The sequence below is a fragment of the Delphinapterus leucas genome, chromosome 2, assembly GCF_059928025.1.
Source record: "Delphinapterus leucas isolate spDelLeu-1000000601 "Yukka" chromosome 2, BTC_Dleu_Yukka2, whole genome shotgun sequence".
In the NCBI taxonomy this organism is placed as follows: domain Eukaryota; kingdom Metazoa; phylum Chordata; class Mammalia; order Artiodactyla; family Monodontidae; genus Delphinapterus; species Delphinapterus leucas.
The window spans coordinates 598,694-618,500 of NC_143130.1; the positions used below are offsets into that span (position 1 = coordinate 598,694).

General features: G+C 38.4%; 1 protein-coding gene across 4 annotated transcripts in view; it reads right to left on the reverse strand.

Moving 5' to 3' along the window:
* The window catches only part of ODAD2 (outer dynein arm docking complex subunit 2), a 200,514-nt gene that overhangs the window by 159,250 nt on the left and 21,457 nt on the right, over positions 1-19,807 (reverse strand). For all 4 annotated transcript variants that reach the window (XM_022580690.3, XM_089906303.1, XM_089906304.1 and 1 more), the window contains 3 exons: positions 13,532-13,734; positions 12,040-12,138; positions 6,664-6,811 (listed from right to left, as the gene is read on the reverse strand). In XM_022580690.3, the coding sequence (XP_022436398.2) occupies positions 6,664-6,811; positions 12,040-12,138; positions 13,532-13,734 (450 nt within the window). The remainder of the gene's footprint in view (positions 1-6,663; positions 6,812-12,039; positions 12,139-13,531; positions 13,735-19,807) is intronic.

A 19,807-nucleotide genomic window follows, 5' to 3' on the forward strand; every position in this document is an offset into this window, starting at 1 on the left:
ACAACAAATAACACACAAGGGAATCCCCATAAGGTTAACAGCTGATCTCTCAGCAGAAACCCCGCAAGCCAGAAGGGAGTGGCAGGACATACTGAAAGTGATGAAGGAGAAAAACCTGCAACCAAGATTACTCTACCCAACAAGGATCTCATTCAGATTTGATGGAGAAATTAAAACCTTTACAGACAAGCAAAAGCTGAGAGAGTTCAGCACCACCAAACCAGCTTTACAACACATGCTAAAAGAAACTTCTCTAGGCAAGAAACACAAGAGAAGGAAAAGACCTATAATAACGAACCCAAAACAATTTAGAAAACGGGAATAGGAACATACATATCGATAATTACCTTAAATGTAAATGGAATAAATGCTCCCACCAAAAGACACAGATTATCTGAATGGATACAAAAACAAGACCCTTATATATGCTATCTACAAGAGACCCACTTCAGACCTAGAGACACATACAGAATGAAAGTAAGGGGATGGAAAAAGATATTCCATGAAAATGGAAACCAAAAGAAAGCTGGAGTAGCAATTCTCATATCAGACACAACAGACTTTAAAATAAAGACTATTAGAAGAGACAAAGAAAGACACTACATAATGATCAAGGGATCGATCCAAGAAGAAGATATAACAATTGTAAATATTTATGCACCCAACATAGGAGCACCTCAATACATAAGGCAAATACTAACAGCCATAAAAGGAGAAATCGACAGTAACACATTCATAGTAGGGGACTTTAACACCCCACTTTCACCAATGGACAGATCATCCAAAATGAAAATTAATAAGGAAACACAAGCTTTAAATGATACATTAAACAAGATGGACTTAATTGATATTTATAGGACACTCCATCCAAAAACAACAGAATACACATTTTTCTCAAGTGCTCATGGAACATTCTCCAGGATAGATCATATCTTGGGTCACAAATCAAGCCTTGGTAAATTTATGGAAATTGAAACTGTATCAAGTATCTTTTCCGACCACAACGCCATGAGACTAGATATCAATTACAGGAAAAGATCTGTAAAAAAATACAAACACATGGAGGCTAAACAATACACTACTTAATAACGAAGTGATCACTGAAGAAATCAAAGAGGGAATAAAAAAATACCTAGAAACAAATGACAATGGAGACACAGCAACCCAAAACCTATGGGATGCAGCAAAAGCAGTTGTAAGGGAGAAGTTTATAGCAATACAAGCCCACATTAAGAAGCAGGAAGCATCTCGAATAAACAACGTAACCTTGCACCTCAAGCAATTACAGAAAGAAGAACAAAAAAACCCCAAAGCTAGCAGAAGGAAAGAAATCATAAAAATCAGATCAGAAATAAATGAAAAAGAAATGAAGGAAACGATAGCAAAGATCAATAAAACTAAAAGCTGGTTCCTTGAGAAGATAAACAAAATAGATAAAGCATTAGCCAGACTCATAAAGAAAAAAAGGGAGAACACTGAAATCAACAGAATTAGAAATGAAAAAGAAGTAACAACTGACACTGCAGAAATAAAAAAGATCATGAGAGATTACTACAAGCAACTCTATGCCAATAAAACGGACAACCTGGAAGAAATGGACAAATTCTTAGAAATGCACAACCTGCCAAGACTGAATCAGGAAGAAATAGAAAATATGAACAGACCAATCACAAGCACTGAAATTGAAACTGTGATTAAAAATCTTCCAACAAACAAAAGCCCAGGACCAGATGGCTTCACAGGCGAATTCTATCAAACATTTAGAGAAGAGCTAACACCTATCCTTCTCAAACTCTTCCAAAATATAGCACAGGGAGGAACACTCCCAAATTCCTTCTACGAGGCCACGATCACCTTGATACCAAAACCAGACAAGGATGTCACGAAGAAAGAAAACTACAGGCCAATATCACTGATGAACATAGATGCAAAAATCCTCAACAAAATACTAGCAAACAGAATCCAACAGCACATTAAAAGGATCATACACCATGATCAAGTGGGGTTTATTCCAGGAATGCAAAGATTCTTCAATATACGCAAATCAATCAATGTGATACACCATATTAACAAATTGAAGGAGCAAAACCATATGATCATCTCAATAGATGCAGAGAAAGCTTTCGACAAAATTCAACACCCATTTATGATAAAAACCCTGCAGAAAGTAGGCATAGAGGGAACTTTCCTCAACATAATAAAGGCCATATATGACAAACCCACAGCCAACATCGTCCTCAATGGTGAAAAACTGAAAGCATTTCCACTAAGATCAGGAACAAGACGAGGTTGCCCACTCTCACCACTCTTATTCAACATAGTTTTGGAAGTTTTAGCCACAGCAATCAGAGAAGAAAAGGAAATAAAAGGAATCCAAATCGCAAAAGAAGAAGTAAAGCTGTCACTGTTTGCAGATGACGTGATACTATACATACAGAATCCTAAAGGTGGTAGCAGAAAACTACTAGAGGTAATCAATGAATTTGGTGAAGTAGCAGGATACAAAATTAATGCACAGAAATCTCTGGCATTCCTATACACTAATGATGAAAACTCTGAAAGTGAAATCAAGAAAACACTCCCATTTACCACTGCAACAAAAAGAAAAAAATATCTAGGAATAAACCTACCTAAGGAGACAAAAGACCTATATGCAGAAAATTATAAGACACTGATGAAAGAAATTAAAGATGATACAAATAGATGGAGAGATATCCCATGTTCTTGGATTGGAAGAATCAACATTTTGAAAATGACTCTACTACCCAAAGCAATCTATAGATTCAAGGCAATCCCTATCAAACTACCACTGGCATTTTTCACAGAGCTAGAACAAAAAATTTCACAATTTGTATGGAAAGACAAAAGACCCCGAATAGCCAAAGCAATCTTGAGAACGAAAAACGGAGCTGGAGGAATCAGGCTCCCTGACTTTGGACTATACTACAAAGCTACAGTAATCAAGACAGTATGGTACTGGCACAAAAACAGAAAGATAGATCAATGGAACAGGATAGAAAGCCCAGAGATAAACCCACGCACATATGGTTATCTTATCTTTGATAAAGGAGGCAGGAATGTACAGTGGAGAAAGGACAGCCTCTTCAATAAGTGGTGCTGGGAAAACTGGACAGGTACATATAAAAGTATGAGATTAGAACAATCTCTAACACCATACACAAAAATAAGCTCAAAATGGATTAAAGACCTAAATGTAAGGCCAGAAACTATCAAACTGTTAGAGGAAAACATAGGCAGAACACTCTATGACATAAATCACAGCAAGATCCTTTTTGACCCACCTCCTAGAGAAATGGAAACAAAAACAAAAATAAACAAATGGGACCTAATGAAACTTCAAAGCTTTTGCACAGCAAAGGAAACCGTAAACAAGACCAAAAGACAACCCTCAGAATGGGAGAAAATATTTGCAAATGAAGCAACTGACAAAGGATTAATCTCCAAAATTTATAAGCAGCTCATGCAGCTCAATAACAAAAAAACAAACAACCAATCCAAAAATGGGCAGAAGACCTAAATAGACATTTCTCCAAAGAAGATATACAGACTGCCAACAAACACATGAAAGAATGCTCAACTTCATTAATCATTAGAGAAATGCAAATCAAAACTACAATGAGATATCATCTCACACCAGTCAGAATGGCCATCATCAAAAAATCTGGAAACAATAAATGCTGGAGAGGGTGTGGAGAAAAGGGAACCCTCTTGCACTGTTGGTGGGAATGTGAATTGGTACAGCCACTATGGAGAACAGTATGGAGGTTCCTTAAAAAACTACAAAGAGAACTACCATATGACCCAGCAATCCCAGTACTGGGCATATACCCTGAGAAAACCATAATTCAAAAAGAGTCATGTACCAAAATGTTCGTTGCAGCTCTATTTACAATAGCCCGGAGATGGAAACAACCTAAGTGCCCATCATCGGATGAATGGATAAAGAAGATGTGGCACATATATACAATGGAATATTACTCAGCCATAAAAAGAAACGAAATTGAGCTATTTGTAATGAGGTGGATAGACCTAGAGTCTGTCATACAGAGTGAAGTAAGTCAGAAAGAAAAAGACAAATACCGTATGCTAACACATATATATGGAATTTAAGGGAAAAAAAATGTCATGAAGAACCTAGGGGTAAGACAGAAATAAAGACACAGACCTACTGGAGAACGGACTTGAGGATATGGGGAGGGGGAAGGGTGAGCTGTGACCGGGTGAGAGAGAGGCATGGACATATATACACTACCAAACGTAAGGTAGATAGCTAGTGGGAAGCAGCCGCATGGCACAGGGATATCGGCTCGGTGCTTTGTGACCACCTGGAGGGGTGGGATAGGGAAGGTGGGAGGGAGGGAGACGCAAGAGAGAAGAGATATGGGAACATATGTATATGTGTGGCTGATTCACTTTGTTATAAAGCAGAAACTAACACACCATTGTAAAGCAATTATACCCCAATAAAGATGTTAAAAAATAATAATAAAATAAAAATAAAAGACATTTAAAAAACTGAAAGATGACATTAAAATATTTATCATTTATAAGATATTCTTAAAATACAATTTTAAAATACACAAAGCATTAATTGTCCTATCCAATAGTCTTGATTTTTGTTTCAGGACAAATATGCCAGATGTTAAAAATGTTTTCTTTCATTTTACATTGACATTGGTCAAATTGTTGACAGGCTTCCAAAAGCATAGCCAAGTTAGGCGTTAGAGTTTGCATCATATATGCTCATTTCCTTTTTTAATGATGAAAGTATTTTATCTTCCTGCCCTGATTCTGGTTGGGCCATTGAGGTCTATGTTGTTTTTGCTAATTAAGATTTTAGATCACTTTCTGGTTTCATGATGCAGTGTTGCACAACCCACACTCATATCTTCCTCTCTTTGCATTTCTTATGTTAAATTACTTGGAAAGAACAAATTGTAATAGGTAATATATACAATATAGTGAATATTCAAACACAAAACAATGCCCGGGTACATCCAATGACATACCATTCAGATCTCCTAGCAAGCTCACCAGGGCTACAGAGAATCACAGATCAAAATTTCAAATTTAACGACTTACTTTGCTTTACAAATTTGTTATTTCTTAGAACACCACTAATAGGACTTGTATAAAGTATATGATGCATATTAGCAGATCATTTATTTTTGCAAGAATGACTTGCACATACACATTATTTAGAGCACGGCAACAGCTACAAGCGAGGCTGACCGCCTGGGCTGTGACCACTTTACTCTTACTGGTTCCCGTCCTGATGCCTGGAAATGTCTACCTTCACCTTTGATTCTGCTGCCAGAATTTTTTTTTTAAAAAAAAACTTTATTGAGGGATGACTGGCAAATATAATTGTATCTGATGTGTACAATGTGCTGATTTGATACCCACGTACGCTGTGGAATGATTACCAAGATAATCAACAGGTGTTGCTCTCCATGATGTCAGTAGATTCCTCTGAGCCAGTAATGTCTTCAGTAAGATTATTAAATTTTAATTGCCAAATTTTAATTCTAACTTCCCGTTTTCCCAATCTCTTGACTAATTTTTCTTGGGATTCAGGATTCAGGAAAACATAAAAAACTTTTTCTGAGAAGTGCTGCTGAGACTGTGTCCAACAGGCAAGCGGGCCTATTTTTCTTTTAGGAAAAACTTCTTTGGCTTACTTATACCTACCAGACTGTCCATGCAGAGGGCCTCTGTTGAATTCACCAAAATGTGCATATAGGCTAGTTCACCTGTCAGCTTGGGACGACCTCAGAGGCACAGGAAAAGTACCCTTTAGCAATTTAGGAGTCACATAAATATCCTGAGCTATGCAAAGCTTAGCAAATGCAGGAGGACAAGATGACGTAAGTCAAAATGCCGTTTTCACAAGTACTTCTGGGCTATCGCTCTAGACCTGGCCTCGCCATTTATCAATATCCACTATCCAATATCAGAAGTGAATAGTAATCTGGGCTTGGGTAAATCATTTTCCTCGCCCCACCCCACATTCAAGGACTTAAATATTGATACACTGTTATATGGGCCATTTATTTATTTATTATTATAAAATGTTTTCACACATGGGATATTACTTGAGAGTAATGGAAATGGACCAATATATATTTTAAGCACCTACAATGTATCAGACACACCACATGCTTCAAATGTGTTTTCTCAGTCCTTAAAATAATCCTATAGTGGGTATTACTAATTTCACTCTATGGGTTGGGAAAATTAAGGCTCAAAACCATAACTTTTCAACAGTCACCTTGCTAGTAAGTGATACAACCTAGAATTTAGTCTAAGTCCAACTTCAAGACTCCTTGCTCTTTCCACCGCATCATACTGCAGATCATAAAATGGTGGCAAGTCACAAAATCTGATGGCTGCCATGGCCCGCTGCCCGCTCCCCAGCTAGGGGAGAGGGCTGGTACCCGACAGCCCAGCTGCTCCATGAGGATGAACCTCACTATCCTCAGGGTAATAGGACCTTCCCCTGTGCACACTGAAGTAGTAACAGGGATACTTACTACCCTTACTTGAAATAAACATATAGTCAACTTGGAAGCAGAACATACGTTTTCAGGAAAAAATTTTAAATAAACATTGCAAACATAGTACAAAAGGTTTCTCTCTGACCTTCAAATATTTCACCAGCTTCTGAATTTGCCAGTATTCTGATGGTAAATCTGCATTTGCTTCCTGAAGATGGTCAGGTGGTTCTTCATCTTCCTCACTCTCTGAGGAGCTCTCACTAATAATCTCCTCAATCTTTTCAGCACTCTTACTAAGAACAACAACAACAAGGTATAATAAGTATGTTTATGCTACAGTATGGACATGGTTATAATGTTACTATTTCAGCAAAATGTACACAAGCAATGGATAAGGTACCAACACCTTCTGAGTTCTGGAAGATCTTTGTTAATATCTATATGAGGAGGTAAGCAAACACGTCTCAGTGGCAGATGCATTTCAGTATTATTGCTACAGGTTCAATAATAATAAAGAACATAGCAAGAAATGGCAAGGGTATTAGGTAAATGACCAAAGACTGCAACTTGTCATAGCAGTTAACTGACTTAACGTGTGGTTATTTATATTTACATTTCTTTTATTTACTTACTTAAAATTGAATACAATTAAAAATTCAGTTCTCCAGTCACACTGGCCACATTGCAAGGGCTCAATAATCATAGGTAGCTAGTGGCTACCGTACAGGACAGCTCAGAAATAAACCGTTTCTATTACTGCAGAAAGCTCAGTTGGGCAGTGCTGCCAGTGCCCCAAAGGGAAGGCATTTATTCCCTTACCAAAGAGAGTTCACTTTATTCCTCACTGCTCTAGAGGCTTCTAACTTGACACCAAGGTCACAGACACAGGCTAGTTCACTCAAGCCCTTGGGAGCATAGTCAGTTCATCCTTATCTTCTTTCTTTCTCTCCCCGCCCCCCCAGGCGCTCTCTTCCATAAAACTCTGTCCTAGTCTTTTCCATTTGGAAGCATAGTAGGAGGATGGGCAATTGTCAAGTTTCATTATTTTTAAGGTTCTACCATTCTCTTAATTTCTCAAAGGTTTTTCAGCACAGAGAGCTCCAATTCTTGTACTTTCAAAAGTGCAGAATGGTGCAACTGTGCTCTCTGGGCCACAGTGGGGGGAAATCCTGAACTGAAGTGCCTGGAGCTGAGTTTCAGTTTTATGTATCCTCTTGTCCAAAAGATGTCAGGAAACCTGTGTTGGTTAAAGAGGAAAATCTGGTAGATCAGGTCTACCTAAAAATGAAGTAAACCCCAATGTTCACTGCAGCATTATTTACAATAGCCAAGACATGGAAGCAACCTAAGTGTCCATGGACAGATGAATGGATAAAGAAGACGTGATACGTACAAACAATGGAATATGAGTCATAAAAATAGAAGGAAACCCTGCCATTGGTGACAAGCTGGGTGGACCTGGAGGGTAACATGCTAAGTGAAATCAGTCAGAGGAAGACAAATACTGTATGATTTCATTTATACGTGGAATCTAAGAATCAAAAACAAAAACAAAGCAACAACCAAACTCACAGAAATCAGACTTGTGGTTACCAGAGGTGGAGGGAGGGAAATTGGGGGAAGGTGATCAAACGCTACACACAGGTATCTGATAAATAAGTGCTGGGGATGTGGTGTGCGAGATGACTACGCTAACATTGCCGTGCGGTGTATCTGAAAGTCGCTTAGAGAGTAAGTCTGAGGGTCCTCATCACAAGAAACAGAGTCATTTGCAACTACATAAGGGGGTGTAAATTAACGGAGCCTATTGCAGTCATTTCACAATACACGTATGTCAAGTCATAGGGTGCACCTTACGCTTATACAGAGCTGTATGTCAATTATATCTCAATAAAACTGAAAAAAGCCACACACATACATACACACACAAAGATATATCAGGTTTTCTGTACATAGCTAAAGCAATGCAGAAAGAGAACTACATGGCACTAAAGGCCTACATAAGAAAAGAGAAGTCTCAATTCAGTCATCTAAACTCACATCTAAAGAAACTAGAAAAAGAAGAGCAAAACAAACCCAAAGAAAACAGAGAAAAGGAAATAATAAAGAGAAGAAATCAATCAAATTGAAAACAGAAAAGCAACTTGAAAAATCTATAAAAACAAAAAACTGCTTGTTGAAAAGATCAATAAAACTGACAAAGCTCTAGCAAGACTGACAAAAAAAGAGAAGACGCAAATTTCCAGTACCAGAAATGAATGAAACGTAGCATATCACTACAGATCCTGCTGACAACAAAAGGATAATAAGAGAAAACTATGAACAACTGAACATTAATTTTGACAATTTAGATAAAACGGACCAACTCCTCTAAAGGTACAAACTACCGTAACTTAACCAATATGAAGCACATAATTTGAACAGCACTACAACTATTAATGGAATTAATTCATAATTTTAAAACTCATAGCAAAAGTCTCCAGTTCCAGATGATTTCACTGGAGAATTTTAACAGGCATAGAAGTACTAACACCAATTTTATACAATCCCTCCTAGAAAATACAAGAGAAGGGGACTCATTTTATGAAGCCTGATATCAAAACCGAAGTGCAAACAAAAACAAAACACTGTTACTGAATATCCCTCATGAGTGCAGATGCAAATATTCTTAACATACTATTAAGCACACATAATTCAGCTATATATAAAAAGAATGAGCCCACCATGACCAAGTGGGGTTTATTCCAGGAATGCAAGGCTGATTCAGTATTCAAAAATCAGCCGTTGTAATCCACCACAGTAACAGCCTAAAGAAGAAAAATGACATGACCATACCAATTGATGTAGAAAAACCATGTGACAAAATTCAACACCCAACGGTGATTAAAACTCTCAGAAAACCAAGAATAGAGGGGAACTTCCTCAACTTGATAAAGAATATCTGTACAAAAGCTATCATCACACTTTCTGGTGAAAGACTGAATGCTTTCCTCCTAAGACTGAGAAAAAGCAAGAACTTTGATCACTGATAGTCAACATAGTACTGGCGTGTCTACTTCTAGATGTAAATCTAACAAAACATGTACAGGACTTATATGCTGAAAACTATTACAAACTGCTGGTGAAAGAAATCAAAGGCTTAAATACATAGGCATACAGTGTTCATGGATTGGCAGAGTCTACATAGTAAAGATATCAATTTGCTCAAAACTGATACAGAGTTTTAATGCAATTTCTATCAAAATCTTCAGTAAGTTTTTTCTGTTAGATATAGGAAGGTCATTCTAAAATTTATGTGGAAAGGAAAAAAGCTAGAATAGGTCAAAACGATTTGGGGAAGAAAAATAATAAAGTGAGAGGAATCACTTTACCAGATTTCAAGATTTACTATAGAGCTACAGTAATCAAGAATGTATGGTGTTGGCAAAGGGCTGGACATAAAAGTCAGCTGCACAGAATAAAGACCCAGAAATAGCCCCACACGAGTACATCCACCTGATTTTTGATTAAGGTGAAAAAGCAAGTCAAAGGTGGAAAGATAGCCTTTTCATCAAATGGTGCTGGTGAAATGACCTAGGGCAATGAATCTTGACCTAGGTCTCATACTTTATATAAAATTAACTCAAAATGGATCCCAGTCTTTAATATAAAATGTAGAATTATTAAACTTTTAGGAAGAAAACATTGGAGATAATCTTCAGGACCAAGGGCTTTGTGACATCAAAGGCACAATCCATAAAAGAAAAAATTGATAAATCAGACTTCATCAAAATTAAAGATTGTTCTCTGAGAGGCCCTATTAAGAGGATGAAAAGACAAGTTACAGAAAGGGAGAAAATATTTGCAAACTACATATATAACCAAGGATATCCTGGATAGAAAAGAACACTCAAAACTCAACATTTAAAAAACACATGATTCAACTAGAAAATGAGCAAAAGACATAAAGAGACATTTCACTGATAAGCATAAAGGGATGGCAATAAGCTCACGACAAGATATTAACATCATGAGCCATTAGGGAAATGCTAAGACCACAATGAGCTATCACTACACAGCTTTCAGAAGAGCTGAAGTACAACACGCAACAATACCAAATGCTGGCGAGGATGAGGGGAAACTGAGTCTCTCAGACGTCACTGGTGGGAACATAAAATGGTGCAGCCAGTCTGGAAAAGGTAGGCAGTTTCTTAAAAAAGCTAAACACACAATTACTATCTATGTCAGCAACTGGGCGTTTATCCTAGAGGAATGAAAACTTACATCCGTACAAAAACCTGAATGTGACTGTTCATAGCAGCTTTATTTTTAACAGCCAAACACTGCAAACAACTAAAAGGTGCATTAATACGTGAATAATTTTAAAAACTACCATTGCATGGTATATCCATACGATGGAATGCCGCCCAGCAATTAAAAGGGACAAACTATTAATACATGCAACAACTTAGGTGGATCTCAAGGGTATAGTGGTATTGAAAAAAAGTCAATATAAAAAAATGTATGAATCTATTTATATGGCGGTCCAAAATGACAAAATTATGAAAATAGCGAACAGATGAATGGTTGCTAGGAAGTGGGAATGACGGGGGTTGTGGCTATAATGGGGCGGCCGGGGGACGTCTGTGCGGGGTGAACAGTGCTCTAGCCTGGTCGCCACGGCCATCACACAAACCTGCACAGGGTATAATGACACTGAACTATACCTATACGTTGTACCCGTGTTAATCTCCTGGTTTTGATCTTGTACCACAGTTACGGAGGATGTAGGATTTAACCACTGGGAGAGGCTAGGTGAAGGGTCTATGGGACCTCTCTGCACTATCTCCACAACTTTCTGTGAATCTACAATTATTTCAAAATAAAAAGTTTTAAAAAGTTGTCAAAAAATTAATAGTTTATTATGTCTAACTCCCCAAAATGGCATACACGCTGTAGAGTGTCTTAAAGTTTGTTTTTTCCAAGTGTGCAAATTTTAAAAGTGAAATTTCTTCCCACCACCACCTTAGAGTAAAAATGGCTGAACCTTCTCCCCAGATACGTCACTTTTATCATCAAACTGAAAACTGGGTAAGAAGCTTATTAGTTGGCCTTCTATTAATGGCTGTTTTAATGAGAAATAACATTTATCACTTTAGAATTGGCAGAGCCATCAGTGACCAGTAAAGTAAGGCTCAGAAAGATGACAATTTTGTATGACATGATTATTCAGAGGCCAGAGATGAGATAAGAGCCCAGTTTTGCTACCACTTAGTTAACTGCTTTTTGCATTAAATATATTCATTTACAAAGAGTTAACTAATACCAGTAGATCACTGTATTAAAGTAACTCCACATTAAAAGGATATTCTGTAAATATATTTAAAGAAATCCACTATTACCATTTTTACAGCATTCCTACTAACTGTCAATATAGATATCTTAGGACCCTAATGTGAACGTAAAACACCATTAACCAGCATTAACTAGCCTGCTGCATAGGGCTGGCTTTAAAGTACTGGTCATGTGAACAGAAACTCACCGAATTAACTGTGCTTTTCCAGGTGAAGTAGATGGTCTGGACTTTTCAAGTCTTCCTCCATGTTTTTCTTCTTGGGTGTCTCTTAGTGAGCTTTTGTTCCTAAAGAGATATTAATTTTATTAATTACTTTATGCTGACTAACAGGAAATTAAAATAGAAATGTATACAAATATTCCATCATTTTCACGCATCCAAACGATGTGTTTTCCTAACACAGAGAATGACTATGAGCTCCAGTCTCATCTGACACCTGAGAGGTCCCTTTTGTCCTTCAGGCACAGCCATGCATTTTATGTAATGGAGAAACACTCTGTCCAGTATTTCTTTGTGCTAGAAACAGGCCTTCATAGGCTGCCATCATTGGGAAGGTCCTTCAGTCTGTCCTGGATCACAGCTGCCTGTTTCTCCACCTTGCCCACCTGACACTGCAGCAGGTCCTGTGCCTGATTTTCTGGATACTCTCAAGCTTAGTCTACACCTTGGCATGTATTGGGTTTGCATTAAATACTTGTTTAGTGAATTCTTAATTGAAGAAAATAAGCACAGGCAAAAAGCAATATTTTATAATTCACCTCCCCATTAACAGAGCAGCCCATACATTTGTCATTTTCAGACTCACTCTTTCAAACAGAGCCACAAAGGTCAAACACCCCAAAATCAGTGAGACTCAGAGGACCAAGCACGTCTCCTCCTCCCACAGGACTCCTCTGCCAGCTCTCTGAGTTTGCACCCAAAATACAATCACCTGTGGTTCTCAGAATCCCTGCAGGTGAGGGACCCAGTTCTTAACCCAGTAAGGGGATGACATGGAATAAAAACAGGCTGTAACTTTTAGCCTATTTGCTAAGCTTTAAAAAGTGCTCTGGGTGCTTCTGACTGCTTGCGTGTTGGTAACATTGGCCCTTAATCTTTGCTTTGGCACCAATTCAGAGGGTCCTAAATGGAACTAGGCTTGTATATGTCAGACGTTCATCAAACCTGTGTCCACTTTACTCAGACCATCCATATGTTTGCGGTTCTATCCTCTTTTATAGTATTTACTTAAAGTTCTGTTAATATACAAGATACCACATCTATGAAGTTTTCCCTAATTAACTACACATAATGGTACATTTAATCACATAATTTAAAGCGGAATTCTTCTAACACTTACTTAATCAGGTCCCTACCACAATGTTTACATTTCCCATGGGATTCCTCCATGCGTTTTTATCATCTTTTTCACGTGTTATTTGCCCTGACTCATCAACCACATGAAAGTGAATTGGGCTCTCCCTCCCTCCGTGGTGCTCTGCACACAAACGCTGTTTGCTGTCAAATCTTTCTGCCTGGAACGTGAAGAGGACAGGAAGGAACCAACTTATATTACGGAGGAAGGTGTGAGTATCTCCTCTGTAGTTTTCTCTGATGAAACTGAGTTATGTGAAAAGTTGGGCAACTGTGTGGTTAGCAAGGATGTATCAGAAAACCCATCATGTAAGTGTCTACATACTTTTTGGCATCAACAGTGGTCTTCCAGTTCAAACTTGGCTCTAATCTCTTGGTCATCTGACTCCTTCCCAAACCGACTTGTTTCTTCTCCAGCGCACTCCTGCGGGAAGCAGCGCTAGCTCTACGTAAAGCGGCTGCTTCCTCCTCAGGTGCCTCATTGGGCTGATCCTTTTCCTTTTGCTGTTCTTCATTGAATCTAACCTCCTTTAATTAAAAAAAAAAAGAGCATATTTTTACCGTGATATCACTTCTGAATTATCTCATGTTATCTGAAAATTAACCCTGGCGATAAATTCAGGCAGGAAGCCTCAAGATGCTCTAACTTGTGTTGCTTAGCAATACAAACTGAATCTGGGCAACTTCAAGACCAAGGTCTCTGTTGGAGTTAGGCTGACAGTGATGGGCTGATCCTAAACTCACACCCCCGCTGCAGCCCACATGGATACAGCAGCAGGACTGGACCAACTCACTCCTCGCCACCACCAGGAAAAAATTACACTTAAACCCTGTAAAGACTGGGACACATCTTAGTCAAACTGCTGAGACCAAGGATAAAGAGACCACCTTGCAGGCAGCCAGAAATAAAAGATAGATTATAGAGAGAGGAAGGAACATGACAATTAAAAGAGGCTTCTCATCAGAGACAATGCAATCCACAAGACAAGGGAGCGATACAGTTAAAGTGATGAAAGGGAAAAAAACCCATATCCTGTCAACCCAAAATTCTATACAGAGAAAAAAAATCTTTTGAAAATGAAGGTAAAATAAAGACTTCACAGATGAAAAAAAGCTGAGAGAATTCACTGCCAGAAGACCCAGGCTAAAAAAATTGTTCATGAAGCTCTTCAGTCAGAAGGGATCTCATACGAGGCAGAACATACATCTACAAAAAAGAATGTAGAAATGGTAAAAATAAATATAAAAGTTTCTTTGTGATAAGGAGTTGATATCATGTCAAAGTAAAATGTGTGACAACAATAGTACAAACACAGGGAGAGGCATTCGAAACACACTCTTGTAAGGCTCTTAGACTACTTGTGAAACTGTATAATACTGTTCAAAGGCAGACAAGGTAAATTAGAGACATATATTATAAGCCCAACTGAGATGTTTTTTTAAAAAGTATAACTGATGAACTAATTGCATACACAAAATGGCATCATTTCTAAAACTTCAGTTAATTCAAAGGGGAAGGAAAAAGGACAAAGAACAAACGGGACTAATAAAAGCAACAAGCAAAATAGTAAATTTAATTCAACTCTATCAGCAGGCACATTAAATGAAAATGATTTAAAAACGTCAATTAAAAGAAATCATCAGAGTGGATGAAAAAGGAAAACCCAATTATTTGTGGTCTAAAAGAAACGATTTTATATATAAAGATATAAATACACTGTAAGTAAAAAGCTGCAGAAAAATATTCCATGAAACCAATAATCAAAAAAAGCAGGAATGGCCACATTAAAATCAGACAAAATGGACTTCAAAACAAATAATATTATCAGAGATAGAGAGACATATAATGACCAAGAGCCAATTACACCCAATTCTAACTGTGTGTTCACCAAACAATAGAATTTCAAAAGAGTAAAGCAACAATAGAACTAACTGGAAAAACAGATAAATCCACAATTAGGAGACTTCAAAACCCCCCTCTCAATAATCAACAGAATGAACAAAACAAAACTTAATAAGAATACAGGGCTTCCCTGGTGGCGCAGTGGTTGAGAGTCCGCCTGCCGATGCAGGGGACACAGGTTCGTGCCCCAGTCCAGGAAGATCCCACATGCCGCGGAGCGGCTGGGCCCGTGAGCCATGGCCGCTGAGCCTGTGCGTCCGGAGGCTGTGCTCCGCAATGGGAGAGGCCACAACAGTGAGAGGCCCGCGTACCACAGGAAAAAAAAAAAAAAAAGAATATAAAATACCTGAGGAAGGCTATCAACCACCTGGGCGTAACTGACATTTATAGAACACACCACACCCAGCAGCAGAATACACATTCTTCCCAAATGCACAAGGAAAAATTCACCAAAACAGACCATATTTTAAGCCATAAAACAAACATCCACAAATTCAAAAGAACTAAAATCATACGCAACATTGTCTCATAATAAAATGGAAGTAAGCTACAAATCCATAAGAAGATATATGGAAAATCCTCAGAGATATTGATTTGCATGAAAACACACCAAAGTCTATGGGACACAGTTCATATGCTGCTTATAAAGAAATTTACAGCATAAAACTTTATATTACAAAATAAAGGTCTCAAATCGATGCCTAAGCTTCCAACTAAGAAATTAAATAAGAAGAGCAGGGGCTTCCCTGGTGGCGCAGTGGTTGAGAGTCCGCCTGCCGATGCAGGGGACACGGGTTCGTGCCCTGGTCCAGGAGGATCCCACATGCCGCGGAGCGGCTGGGCCCGTGAGCCATGTCCGCTGAGCCTGTGCTCCGCAACGGGAGAGGCCACAACAGTGAGAGGCCCGCGTACCACAGGAAAAAAAAAAAAAAAAAAAGAAGAGCAAATTAAACCCAGAGTGCAGAAGAAAGAAAAATTTAAAGAGCAGAAACAAAATAAAATAGAAAGCAAACAATAGAGAAAAATCAATGAAACAAATAGCTGTTCTTCGAAAAGATCAATAAAATTTATCACTTCTTTCCAGACTAGTCAAGAATGAAAAGATGATATAAATGACCAATATTACGCACGAAAGAGGGGTTATCACAGCAGAGCCTCCAGACATCAGAAGACAATAGTGGAGTGTTATACTTGATGCCAATATTTGAAGTAAGTTAGATAAAATGTGCAAATTCATTGAAAGACACGAACCACCAAAGCTCAGTAAGAGAAAGAAATCTGAATAGTTCTATATCTACTAAGGAAATAAAATTCTCAACATAAAGCCTTTCAACAAAGAAACCTTCAGGTAGAGATGGATTCCTTGGTAAATTCTACCAAGCATTTAACAAAGAAATAAGATTCAATCTACATAAAGAATTCCAGAAAGAAGAAAAGAGTAGTGCATACTTCCCAATTCATTCTGAGGCCACATTACCCAGATACCAAAAACATTAAAAGATAACTACTAACCCATATCCTTCATGACTACAGATGCAAAAATCCTCAGCAAAATATTATCAAATGACGTCTAGCAATGTCAAATAGGGTAAGACATCATGACCGATCCCAACCCCGGGATTAATATTAGTTCAATATTCAAAAATGAATGACCATATCAACAGACTAAAGAAGGAAAATCATGTTATCATCTCGAGACACAGTAAAATCACCACCTCCAAGTAGTAACAGGCTCATCTCCCATGGTTTAAGTTGAGGCCCCATGGGAAGCATGTGATAAAGCACCCTCCCCCTCCTAGCCAGGTGAGTGTCAGCAGAGGCCCAGTGGGGAGGCCGAACTTCCACCCCCTGCCCAGTGGTAACGAGGCACCCTACACCACCAGGTTCTCAATGGAGTCTAAGTGGGGAACCTGGATTTTTACATGCACCTTGTAGTACCCCAGACCTACACTATGAGACCTACACTTAGAGAAGTCCTGCTAAAACAAAAGATTTAAATAAAATCCAAAGTTTCATAACATAATCCAAAAATGTCCAAGACAACACAAAAAATCACTCATCGTACCAAGAACAAGGAACGTCACAACCTGAATGAGAAAGGACGATGAATGGATGCTTATACCAAAGTAAAATGGATGATGAAATAATCTCAAATAGATGTTGGAATAAGATTTTAAAGTAACCATCATGAGGCTTCCCTGGTGGCACACTGGTTAAGAATCCGCCTGCCAGTGCAGGGGACACGGGTTCGAGCCCTGGTCCAGGTAGATCCCACTTGCCACAGAGCAACTAAGCCCGTGTGCCACAACTACTAAGCCTGCGCTCTAGAGCCCCTGCTCTGCAACAAGAGAAGCCACCGCAATGAGAAGCCTGTGCACCAAAACAAAGAGCAGCCCCCGTTTGCCACAACTAGAGAAAGCCCGCGCACAGCATCAAAGACCCAACACAGCCAAAAATAAATAAAATAAATAAATAAATTTATTAAAAAAAATAAAGTAGCCATCATAAAAATGCTTCGATAATCAATTACGAAGACTGGAAACAAATGAAAAATCAGAAAGTCTCAGCAAATAAATAGATGATATACAGAAGAACCAAATAGAAATTCTGAAAATGAAATTTACAAACCAAAATAACTCACTGGATAGCTCAGCAACAGGATGGAGAAGACATAGGAGAGAAACCATGAACCTGAAGACAAACAACAGAAATTACCCAATCTGAACGACAAAGAGGAAATATATTTAAAAAAAATTTTTTTAAATAAATAAACAGGGCCTCCAGATCCGTGGGACCACAGCAAAAAATCCAACAGTCATGTAATCAGAGCACCAGAAGGAGAGGAGAAAGAAGGTCAGACTGAAAATGCATTCTAAGAATGTCTGAAATTTTCCCAAACTTGGAAAAAGACATAAATCTAAGATTCAAGAAGTTGAGCAAACCCTAAACAGAATAAACCCAAAGAAATTCCTGCCAAGACACATAATAATCAAACTCCATAAAACTAAAGTCAAAGAAAATTCTTAACAGCAATGAGAGAGAAACAATATTTTACCTATAAAGGAAAAACAATTACAATAACAGCAGATTTCTCAGGAGAAACCGTGGAGTCCAGAAAGACTGCAACAACATTTTTCAAGTGCTGAAAATAAAAAACCGTCAGGCCAGAATACCATATCCAGTCGAAATATTCTTCAGGAATAAAGGGGAATTCAAGATGCTCTCAGATAAAGGAAAACTAAGAGAATCTGTCACCAACAGACCTACCTCAATGAATAAGAAGTTCTTAAACAGAAAGGATATGATAAAAGAAAGAAATTGGCAACACCAGAAAGGAAGAAAAGAACAGAAAGGGGCTTCCCTGGTGGCGCAGTGGTTGAAAGTCTGCCTGCCGATGCAGGGGACACAGGTTCGTGCCCCGGTCCGGGAAGATCCCACATGCCGCAGAGCGGCTGGGCCCGTGAGCCATGGCCGCTGGGCCTGCGTGTCTGGAGCCTGTGCTCCGCAACAGGAGAGGCCACAACAGTGAGAGGCCCGCATACCGCAAAAAAAAAAACAAAAACAAAGAACAACAGAAAACAGAAAGAATAGAAGCACAGGTACATACAAAAGACTTTCATTCTCCTCTTGAGTTTTCTAAATGATGTTTGATGGTTGAAGCACAAATTATAACAGTGTCTCATACAGTTATCAATGTGACAGAAATAAAGGCAAATATAAATGAGAGAGTGTAAAGGGACTTAAAGGGAGATATGGTTTCTATACTTCACTCACGTGGTAAAATGTCATACCAGTAGACGATGATAAATTATGTATAATACAATATCTACAACAACCACCAAAAACTACACAAAGAGATACACTCAAAACACTATGGAGGGGCTTCCCTGGTGGTGCAGTGGTTGGGAGTCCGCTTGCCGATGCAGGGGACACGGGTTCGTGTCCCGGTCCGGGAGGGTCCTGCGTGCCGCGGAGCGGCTGGGCCAATGAGCCATGGCCGCTGAGCCTGCGCTCTGCAGCGGGAGAGGCCACAACAATGAGAGGCCCGCGTACCGCAAAAAAAAAAAAAAAAAAAAAACAGTATGGAAAAATCAAAATGGAATTCAAAAAAAAATGTTCAAGTAATCCAAAGAAAACCAGGAAAAAAAAAAGTGAAAGAAAACAGAAGGAAAAAACAGAAAATGAAACTAAGCTGGCAGACTTAAGCTCTCACATATCAATAATTAAAAGTAAACGACTTAAACACACCAATGGATACATCAACAGAGTTTCAGAAAATGGATGTTAAAAATGACTCAACTATATGCTGTCTATAAGAAACTCACTACAAATATAATGATATAGGTAGCTTGGAAGTCAAAGAAGGGAAAAAGATACACCATGCAAACGTTAGTTAAAAAAAAAGGTAGGAGTGGCTATATGAATAGCAGATTAAGTAGCCTTCAGAAAAAAGAAAATCACCAAAGACAGAGAGGGACATTACATAATGATAAAATGGTCAATCAAGAAGACATAATCCTAAATGTGTATGCAGAGCTGCAAACACAAAAACAGAGAGAACTAAGAGGAGAAACAGACAAATCTACAATTATTGTTGGAGGATTTCAAATCCTTCTCTCAACACTGATAGAAAATCAGCAAGGGTATGAAGAACTCAACCACACCAAAAACCAAATTTATAAAGATTTAAGTTATTTA